Raw genomic sequence first — 11,484 nt, 5'->3', positions numbered from 1 at the left:
GTATGTAAGGCTTACCCTTTCTTTCTTTTGGCATGATCTTTATGAAACGAACAAATGACGTATATGTATGATTGCAAAGAAATTCCTATTCTAAGAGCCACTAGGATGGCTAATATCCTTGATTTCCATAAGCTGTTTCATATGATTTTGATGCGTATCTATGTTGTCTGAAGATCTACTTGATATGTTTCCGAATTGGCATTCGAGAGATAAGTGATATGGCTAATGTCTTGATTTTCAAATGATAGCACGTCTGATTATTCCGTTAAGTCTTTGATACATTTTGATATGTACATATGATTCCAAAAGCTATATTTGATTTGATCCATATGATATCCGAAAGGTACTTGATATGATTGTTGCTTCGATTTTCCAAAAATGGCTTCTGAAATGTTCGTAGAAGGTTCTGTACTTCAAACGTCCATAACTTTCTTATACTAAGTCGGATTGATCCGAGACTTGTTTCTGAGCCTTCAGGTGTCAGTAAGTATACTTGTTTATCGAGTCTTGATTTATGTGCATATGGTTTCGCACTACTCTGTTCGTGCAAGCCTCAGTATGTCTTTCACTGAGCCCGGGCCAGGATATGTTCTCGTGCGCACTCCTCTGCATTGTTCACCGAGTCTCTCTCACTTGCGGGCCGGGACACGTTATATGTATATGTATATGATGATATGATGATACGGGGATGGCAGCCAGGATGGAATATGATGACTTTATTCACCGAGACCCGCAATAGAGGGCCGGGACACGTTATGTATATATGGTATATGACTCTGACATGCATGATTCTATCCACCGAGTCCCTCAATAGAGGGCCGGGACACGTTATATGTATACATGATATATGATGTGACATGCATAATTCTATCCACCGAGTCCCTCACTGGAGGGCCGGGACACGTTACGCATATATGATATATGATGTGGACATGTATGATTTTACCCACCGAGTCCCTCACAGGAGAGCCGGGACACGTTATCTATATATATGATATATGATATGGATATGCATGATTTTCATTTAAAAAGGCAAGTGATTTGATGCTTTAAAAGGTCATACTTGATTCTGGTAAATCTCTGTTTCAGTTATGATCCTCTTTTCTGTATTCCATGCCTTACATGCTCAGTACATATTTCGTACTGACCCCCTTTCTTCGGGGGCTGCGTTTTATGCCACGCAGGTACACCCAGATGAGTAAAGGACATTGCTAGAAGATGCTTCAGCTGGATTGGCAACTCCATTTGCTCCTGGAGTGTTGCCGAGTCAGAGTATATGTGCTATGATGTTTTGTTCGAAGTTAGAGACTTTGCAGACAGAGTCGTGGGTATAGAATGTCAGTGTTGTAACCGGCTCCATCAGCCGATGTGTTATTCTGTAGTATGTGATAAATTCCATATGGTTACAGATTTTGTTTGATTTGAGAGCAAAGAAAAAGAATATTTCTGGAAGCCTTACTATGTATTTCATGTTTATTTGATTTAAAGGTCCAAAGAGGTTATGTGTGTATTAAGAGTCAGAGGGTTCGCTCGGCTCTAAGTAAGGGTCGGGTGCCCATCACACCCTAGCGAGATTAGGGTGTGACATCTCCAAACCACAATAGATATCTCAATTCTCAACTAAACCGCGAGCGCAAGGGCCAATGGTAACAATGTCCAATCCAACCAATTCCCAATTTCCCACATCCAAGGAAAACCCGACACCTCAACAAAACACACATTCTTTAAAAAAAAAAATTGAGTGTATTTATACTGCTAAGATTTGCCCTGAATTTCTTACCTTATTTGGATTATACCATAATTGTTTTTTATTTCTAAAAGGTTTTCTTGATAGCAAAGGTTTCCTTGGTGAAAAAAGATCTTTTCCATATTTGAATAATTCTTTCATAGAGTAAAAGTTTTGGACTTCTATAAATTGAGGATCTGTCGTCTCTCTCACACAATAAACACAGTAGCATCTGTAGTACTCTCTATAGGAGTCTTGTTTAGGAAATGATTTTTCTCTCAATAATTTTTATGCTTTCTTTTTATTTTAGTTTTATTATGTAGGTCAATTAATCAAATAATATCAACGTATTATGCGTCTTAGATTCAAGAATGGTAGATAAATAACTTGCTCTAGCTTGACATTGAGCAAGTCTATTTTCAAGCAACAAGTCGTAGTCCTTGAAGTTTGATTTTTCAAATATGTCTTGAAGTTTGATTTTTCAAATATGTCGCGATGGTAAACAGTGAAAGTATAAGATGGCATCGGAGGATCCGGAAGCTTAGTTGGATCAAGTGACATAAATTTTTTTCTAGCTTGCATAATATAAGTGGAGTTGAGAGGGGATAGAGATTTTGCATTGTCCAACACAGTAAGTAGAATTGAGAAAATAATTGACATCAAAAGGGGAAAATGGATGAAGTTTTCCATTGGTATAGCACTTTAGTATAAGAAGGTATTTTTCTAATTGCTTAAATTGGTTATGAATATGTAGTGATTTAAATTTCTTGTTACCTATTCAAATTTTATGGCAAAATAGGAAGAAACACAAAGTTAAATATGCAGATCTGATTCTCTTGATATTTTTTGTCAAATGAATATGAAAGAAAGACATTCCTAAACAGAGAATTAATAAATCTCATGGAACCTATGCTATTTAGGAACTTTATTTATGTAGGTTTGCTATTCACATTGTATTAATTAAGCTTCCTATTTTATTTATGTAGGTTTGCTATTCACATAGTATTTATTAAGCTTCCTATTTTATTTATGTAGGTTTGCTATTTACATAGTATTTATTAAGCTTCCTATTTCATTTATGTAGATTTTCTATTCACATTGTTATGTAGGAACTTATGAATAGCTGTTGGTGCATCTGGCACACACCGATTTTAGTTATAAAAGTGTGCCAAGTGACACTCCACGTGGTCAATTTTGTCCATCTAATCTAATTAGGACGTTTATTAGTAATTTTTATGTCACGGCCCAATTTCATATCGAGCCGTGATTGGCACTCGGTGCCTTAACTTGACCAAGCGACCATCTTGGTTTTTCTTCCCTTCTTAAATATAGAACATTATGTACTCCAATGCAATTCTAAAAGGTAACTTAGAAAATCGTATATTAAAAGCATTGAATAATTCTAAATCCATTCTTTCTTTCTTTCCTGAAATTCGCATATTTTATGCCAACATAAATCTTGTTATATGAAAAACTTAATGCAAAGATGAAAATCATAACCGAACTGACACTGTTAATGAAGCCTCTAAAAAAACTGACAGATTATACAGGACAAAGACTATAAGTTCCTACATAGATACAATGTGAAGAGCAAACCAACATAAATAAAATAGGAAGCTTAATAAATACAATGTGAATAGTAAACCTACATAAATAAAATAGGAAGCTTAATTAGTACAATGTGAATAGCAACGCTACATAAATAAAGTTCCTAAATAGCATAGATTCCACGAGACATTTATTAATGCTCTGTTTAGGAACGTCCTTCTTTCAAAATTATGTATTTTCTTTCATTGAAGAAAAAAAATCAAGAGAATCTGACCTCCATATTTAACTCAGTGTTTCTTCCTATTTTGGCATAAAATTTGAATAGGTTAAATAAACCTGAGAGTGGACGTATATGCATAACCAATTGAAGCAATTAGCAAATACCTTCTTGTTCTAAAGTTCTATACCAATGGAAAATCTCTTCCATTTTCACCTTTTTGTCAATTATTTTCTCAATTCTACTTATTGTGTTGGGCAATGCAAAATCTCTATCCCCTACCAACTCCACTTATATTATGCAAGCTAAAATATTTATGTCTCTTGATCCAACTAAGCATCCAGATACACCGATGTCATGCTATACTTTTACTATTTACCATCGCGATGTATTTGAAAAGTCAAACTTCAAGGACTACGACTAGTCGCTTGAAACTAGACTTCCTGCATGTCATGCTAGAGCGATTTATTTAGATTCGGTTCTTGAATTCCAAAATGGTGCAGAAGGAGGTGAGATGCGTGAACTCGTCCCAAAATCAACAGATAGACACTTCATAAATGGTGAGTATGTTGCATCTTTTTTGATAGGCACTCAAATGATAAAAAAAATTACTTGATAATAGACACCGGAAGCGATTTACTTTGGTGGCCATTAAGTGCTATAATCAAGATCAACTTCTATATAATTCTACTACATCCAAAACATTTCAAAAAGTTGTAAACTCGAGTTATATAGAGGTTGATCTTAATTGTAGCACTTATTAGCCTCACATGGTCCACATTGCCACCAAAATAAATCACTTCCAGTGTCTATTAGCAAGTACTTTTTAATCATTTGGGTGCCTAACAAAAAAGATACAACATACTCACCGTTTACTAAGTGTGTATCTGTTGATTTTGGGACCAGTTCGCGCATCTCACCTCCTTGTGCATTTTGGGATTCAAAAACAGAAGCTAAATAATATGCTCTAGCGTGACATTGAGCGAATCTACTTTCAAGAAACAAGTCGTAGTCCTTGAAGTTTGACTTTTCAAATACATCGCGATGGTAAATAGTAAAAGTATAGGAGGAAGAAAACAAAATGGCTTATTTTTACGGCCATTACACAAAAATGGTATGTCTTTTTTTTTTTAGACCAAAATGGGTATTTCGTTGGATAACCAACGAAATACCCACACCTTACTGTTCATCCCCGAATTATTTCAGTCAATTTTTTTTTTTTAATTTTGGTGCATTTCGTTGGTAGTCCAACGAAATAGCATTAAATTTTATTTTTTTAAAATTTCGTTTATACAAAAAACGAAAGTAAAAATAAAAATATTTTTGGCCTATTTCGTTGGACTACCAACAAAATAGGATAAAAAACATTTATATATTTTTTATCCTATTTCGTTGGCAGTCCAACAAAATAGGATAAAAATATTTTTTTTTAATTTCGTTTTTGCTAGCCAAATTGTTAGCCAAATAAAAAAAAAATTAATGCTATTTCGTTAAGCATTTCATGAAATGCAACCAAATTAAAAAAAAATTATATTTCCCTATTTCATTTTTGTATAAATGAAACAATTTTTTTTTATTTCGTTTTTTTGTGTAAACGAAATAGTTTTTTTTTATTTGGTTTATACAAAAATGAAATAGCGAAATATAATAATTTTCTTTAATTTGGTTGCATTTCGTGAAATGCTTAACGAAATAGCATTAAATTGTTTTTTTATTTGGCTAACAAAAACGAAATTAAAAAAAAAAAATTGTCCTATTTCGTTGGTAGTCCAACGAAATAGGACAAATTTTTAATTTTTTTAATTTCGTTTTTTGTATAAACGAAATATTTTTTTTATTTCGTTTATATAAAAAACGAAATAGGAAAATATAATTTTTTTTTTGTATTTCGTTTATATAAAAACGAAATAGGAAAATAATATATATTTTTTTTGTATTTTGTTAATGCTGTTATCAAATTAAAAAAAAAATTAATGCTATTTCGTTAAGCATTTCACGAAATGCAATCAAATTAAAAAAATTATTATATTTCCCTATTTCATTTTTTTATAAACGAAACAATTTTTTTTTTTAAATTTCGTTTTTTGTGTAAACGAAATAATTTTTTTATTTTGTTTATACAAAAATGAAATAGGAAAATATAATAATTTTTTTTAATTTGATTGCATTTCGTGAAATGGTTAACGAAATATCATTAATTTTTTTTTTTATTTGATAACAGCATTAACAAAAACGAAATTAAAAAAAAAAAAAAAATTGTCCTATTTCGTTGGACTACCAACGAAATAGGATAAAAAATATTTATATATTTTTTAAAACTACCTTTAGCGCAGTATTTTTTTTTTTTAGCACTGAAAAAAAATTTGGTAAACTTTTTTTTTTTTTTTTTGAAAAAACTTAGTGTTTTTTCCATTCTTTGACCAACGATTAGTCGTGTGTCAAGACTCCGAAACGTCAATATTTTATATAGAACATGATATTTTTTTCTGCGTACAATAATGTAGGCCCAATACATCAAGGATACATAGATGTTCGGATAGTCATTTTAGGGGTTGAAAAGGTGCCCGAAGTAAGTTTTGTTTGACTGTAAGGTTATTTTAGTCAACTTTATATGTCGAGAAAATTAGTCAGCTTTATTTTTAAAAATTGAAACCGCAGAAGTGAAATTGACATTCACAACTACATTACCCTGGGATTTTTACGTTAAAATATATTGCGTATCATCATCTTATAAGTAAATAAAACTGAAAATTTCACGCCAATTTGGGGGAAAATTGAAATTGAATGAGATAAAAGGTGTTTTTTTAAAAAATCGGCTTGGCCAAACTGTCTTTCGGCAGTTTGTCCGCATAGATCTCGAAAAAATACGCAAGTTCAAAAAAGAAATGCGTAAATCGGACGTCCGAGCGCAAAGTTATGACCAAATAAAGTTTGACCACTTTACAACTAGTTTTTCACCTTATATTTTTTAGAATTAGATTTATATTCAAAATAACATTATGTCTTGATTAGAAAATAACACGCTTAAATCAAAACCTTAAAAAATAAAACACTTAAACCTTAAACAAAATTTACTTCGGCTACCTTTTCAACCCCTAAAACGACGATCCGAACGTTTACGTATCCTTGATGTATTGAGCCTACATTATAGTACGCAGAATAAAATATCAGGTTCTATATAAAATGTTGACGTTTTAGAGTCTTGACACACGACTAATCGTCGGTCAAAGTATGGAAAAAACACTAAGTTTTTTCAAACAAAACTTACTTCGGACACCTTTTCAACCCCTAAAATGACTATCCGAACGTCTACGTATCCTTGATGTATTGGGCCTACATTATTGTCCGCAGAAAAAAATATCAAGTTCTATATAAAATATTAACGTTTCGGAGTCTTGACACACGACTAATCGTTGGTCAAAGTTGGAAAAAACACTAAGTTTTTTCAAACAAAACTTACTTCGGGCACCTTTTTAACCCCTAAAATGACTATCCGAACGTCTACGTATCCTTGATGTATTGAGCCTACATTATTGTCCGCAGAAAAAAATATCAGGTTCTTTTTTTTACAAAAATGAAATGAAATAGGAAAATACAATATTTTTTTTTATTATATTTCCCTATTTCATTTTTGTATAAATGAAACAAATAAAAAATTATTTCACGAAATGCAATCAAATTAAAAAAATATATATTATATTTTCCTATTTCATTTTTGTATAAACAAAATAAAAAAAATTATTTCGTTTACACAAAAAACGAAATTTTAAAAAAAAAATTGTTTCGTTTATACAAAAATGAAATAGGGAAATATAATATTTTTTTTTAATTTGATTGCATTTCGTGAAATGCTTAACGAAATAGCATTAATTTTTTTTTAATTTGATAACAGCATTAACAAAATACAAAAAAAAATATTATTTTCCTATTTCGTTTTTATATAAACGAAATACAAAAAAAAAATTATATTTTCCTATTTCGTTTTTATATAAACGAAATAAAAAAAAATATTTCGTTTATACAAAAAACGAAATTAAAAAAATTAAAAAATTTATCCTATTTCGTTGGTAGTCCAACGAAATAGGACAAAATTTTATTTTATTTTTAATTTCGTTTTTGTTAGCCAAATTTTTTTATTTGGCTAACAATTTGGCTAGCAAAAACGAAATTAAAAAAAAATAAAAATTTATCCTATTTCGTTGGTAGTCCAACGAAATAGGCCAAAAATATTTTTATTTTTACTTTCTTTTTTTGTATAAACGAAATTTAAAAAAATAAAAATTTAATGCTATTTCGTTGGACTACCAACGAAATGCACCAAAATTAAAAAAAAAAAATTGACTGAAATAATTCGGGGATGAACAGTAAGGTGTGGGTATTTCGTTGGTTATCCAACGAAATACCCATTTTGGTCTAAAAAAAAAAAGGCATACCATTTTTGTGTAATGGCCGTAAAAATAAGTCATTTTGGCTCTGGACTCAAAAGTATAGGATGGCATCGGAGGATCGGGAATCTTAGTTGGATCTAGAGACATAAATCTTTTTCGAGCTTGTATAATGTAAGTTGAGTTAAAGGGGTGATAAAGAATTTGGATTGCCCGACACAATAAGTAGAATTGAGAAAATAATTGAGGTCAAAAGATGAAAATGGAGGAAGTTTTTCATTGGTATAGCACTTTAGTACATGAGAATTGGTTATGAATATGTTGTGACTTAAATTTCTTGTTACCTATTCAAATTTTATGGCAAAATAGGAAGAAACACAAAGTTAAATATAGAGATCTGATTGTCTTGATTTTTTTGTCAAATGAAAATTTTATTTTGCAAGAAAGACATTCCTAAACAGAGTATTATTAATAAATCTCATGTAATGTTTGCAATTTAGGAAATTTATTTATGTAGCTTTGTTATTCACAATTTATTAATTAAGAATCCAATGACTAGGAAACACTTGCTTATCAATACTGGGTTCAAATTATTAAATTTACATCTCATGAACTGTAGTTTTTCTAAAAGACTGTAGGGGAAAAGCTTCTAAAAAGGACAAATGTCATTATTTTTTTCATATCCCGAGTAAAAAAATTTACGGGATTGTTAGCCCACATAGGGTACGGGGACTATCGACTTCGCTTTCAACTTATAATAGAATGGTCTCCTCTTCCTTCATTTCGTAAGCTTGCTAGCTTACCGGCTGAACCATCATCATCTGCTTGCTTGGTCACTTTCTTGATAAGGCGCTTAAAAGGATTCTGGATTATATATATTTTGGTAACTAAAAGAGTGAGTGACACACCTTACGTCGATCTAGATGATAACAAGGCCTTTCTTCCTCATGAAGAAGGAGTAGAGACCTAGCTTTCATTTGTCTATTAAAATGTAATGCAATACCTTTTGTCCTTGAGCATCGGCTGCGTATAGCAGGAAAGAGTTTGACTATCTAGTTACATATCACATAAGATAGGTACTCTCGATATTGTCTTGTGAATTATCAGTAATTGTTTGATTGGTGAAAAAGTTCTACGGAGATTTGTGATACTAGGATTAAATAATGACGAGATAATTTAGTGATACACATTTGGGCATTTGGTTGGTGAGCGAGCTAGACTAATATTATAATGTCGAGAATAAACTACATGGCCTAAACGAAAAGTGATTGCTCGAATCAATGACCAAACAAGGAACCCTGAAATACAGTTGTATGTGGACTAGCAAGGGTGGAGCCACGGTTATAAGTACGAGTATGGCAGAGCCAGTATATTTTTGCGCAAACCCTGTAATTGTGCTAAAACATCATTTCATATGTATAAATAATCTAGTCAGAACCCAATAAGCAAAAAGGACTGTGCTCCAGAATCCATAAACTAAAAATCCTAGCCTATGTAGAAGCAGCAACTTTCAATCCTGCTTTTCTATGTTCGGACCTTTAGCAAGAAGTGTATGTCTTCCTACTAAAATGTGGTCGGCTTTATGGATCCTCATTATAAGAAAAGGCTCCGTTTTGGTTTTGTAATATTTCAATACTCCGAGTTTTGATACTTAATATTCAATTATCTTAAAGAAGCAGGAAAAAGTATATTAACTCCTGATTTCCATGTATTAAGGAGTCCGGAGCCAAAATGGCATATTTTTACAGCAATTAGACCAAAATAGGCTGTCTTTTTTTTTTTTTATACCCAAATGGGTATTTCGTTGATCATTCAATTTCAAAAAACGCCTTTTATCACATTCAATTTCAATTTTTCCCCAAATTGGCATGAAATTTTCAGTTTTATTTACTTATAAGATGATGATACGCAATAGATTTCAACGTAAAAATCCAGGGATAATGTATCTGTGAATGTCAATTTCACTTCTGCGGTTTCAATTTTTGAAAATAAAGCTGACTAATTTTCTCGATATATAAAGTTGACTAAAATAACCTTACAGTTAAACACTAAGTTTTTTGAAAAATATATTTTAAAAAAATTAAAAAATGGCTTTTAATCAATTTGGAATATACATATATATATATATATATATATATATATATATAAGATCAATTTCAAAAATATATAAAAAAACTGTTTTTTTTTTATATTTCGTGGATTGTTCCACGAAATGCAAAATAAAAAATAAAAAAAAATAGTTTTAAATTAAAAAATAAAACAGTTTCGTTAATATAAATAAAACTGTTTTTTTTTTTTTTTTGCATTTCGTGGAACAATCCACGAAATATGTTTTTTTTTTTATTTTTTATTTTGCATTTCGTGGAACAATCCACGAAATATTTCATTGGTACGTGAATGAAATATATATATATATATATATATATATATTCCTATTTCATTTTTATATAAACGAAATGAAAATAAAATTATTTTCCTATTTCGTTTTTTAATACACGAAATGCAAAATATATATATATATATATATATATATATATATGTATATAATTTCCTATTTCGTTTTTTTATTCACTAAATACAAACAAAAAAAACCTATTTCGTTCATTAGATTACGAAATGCAAAAACAATAAAAAAATAAATCAATTTCCTTCATTAATACACGAAATAATATATATATATATATATATATATATATATATATATATATATTTTCCAATTTCCTTTTTATACGAACGAAATTAGAAAAAAAATTATCCTATTTCATTTTTTAATACACGAAATGCAAAAACAAAAAAAAAATTATAATTTCCTATTTCTTTTTTTATTCACGAAATAAAATAAAAAAACATCTATTTCGTGGATTGTGTCATGATATGTAAAATTCACGAAATTAAAAAAAAAAAAAAAGCTATTTCGTGGATTGTTCCACGAAATGCAAAAAAAGAATTTTAAAAAAAAAGCTATTTCGTGGAACAATCCACGAAATAGCAAAAAAAAAAAAAAAAAAAAAAAAAAAAAAGAGTTGCTGCTATGAACAGTAACTGGGGTATTTCGTTGAATGATCAACGAAATACCCATTTGGGTATAAAATAAAAAAGACAGCCTATTTTGGTCTAATTGCTGTAAAAATATGTCATTTTGGCTCCGGACTCTGTATTAAGAGGCCATTAATTAAAGAAGAAACATAATATTCAGATTGCAGGACACATAATCAATCACATTCGTCTAAGTCAGAGGACAAAGTATTTGCTGAAGTATCAAAAGTTAATCCTACACCTTGGAGTTGATGTGCGCCTAATATTGAGAAGTCCTGTCTCCATCCAATAAAAGCCAAACAGTAGAGATCCTGAATTTTCACGACGACTCGTTCTTGTGCTAGAGCCAACTTGTTCCTCATGTTTACACTGCCAAAATACAACTTCACAACCGGGAAAAAAAGCATACGATCATCAGGATTCGTGTAGCAAGTGTCAAAAGGAAAGACTGGATTTTCAACCAGAGGAACATTTCGTACTTCACTTCTAAATGTGTCGCGAAATATGATGTAAAAATCATGAGTAAAATAGGTAAGAGTTGCTCCTATATCCACCATGATTCCACCACTCAT

The 11,484-nt window shown here is 30.6% G+C and overlaps 1 protein-coding gene across 1 annotated transcript; it reads right to left on the bottom strand.

Moving 5' to 3' along the window:
• Positions 1–11,088: 11,088 nt before the first annotated feature.
• On the bottom strand, positions 11,089–11,484 carry LOC132602730 (aspartic proteinase nepenthesin-1-like). Its single transcript, XM_060315510.1, has one exon. The coding sequence runs from the start codon at positions 11,482–11,484 to the stop codon at positions 11,089–11,091; it is 396 nt and encodes a 131-aa protein (XP_060171493.1).

This window comes from Lycium barbarum, chromosome 7 (assembly GCF_019175385.1).
Source record: "Lycium barbarum isolate Lr01 chromosome 7, ASM1917538v2, whole genome shotgun sequence".
Taxonomy (NCBI): domain Eukaryota; kingdom Viridiplantae; phylum Streptophyta; class Magnoliopsida; order Solanales; family Solanaceae; genus Lycium; species Lycium barbarum.
Note: the sequence above shows the minus strand (reverse complement) of the source record. Positions and strands in the feature narration are given on the sequence as shown.

Coding starts and splice junctions, on each gene's coding strand:
- LOC132602730 (XM_060315510.1), bottom strand. CDS start 11,484: ATGAGTGGTGGAATCATGGTGGATATAGGAGCAACTCTTACCTATTTT.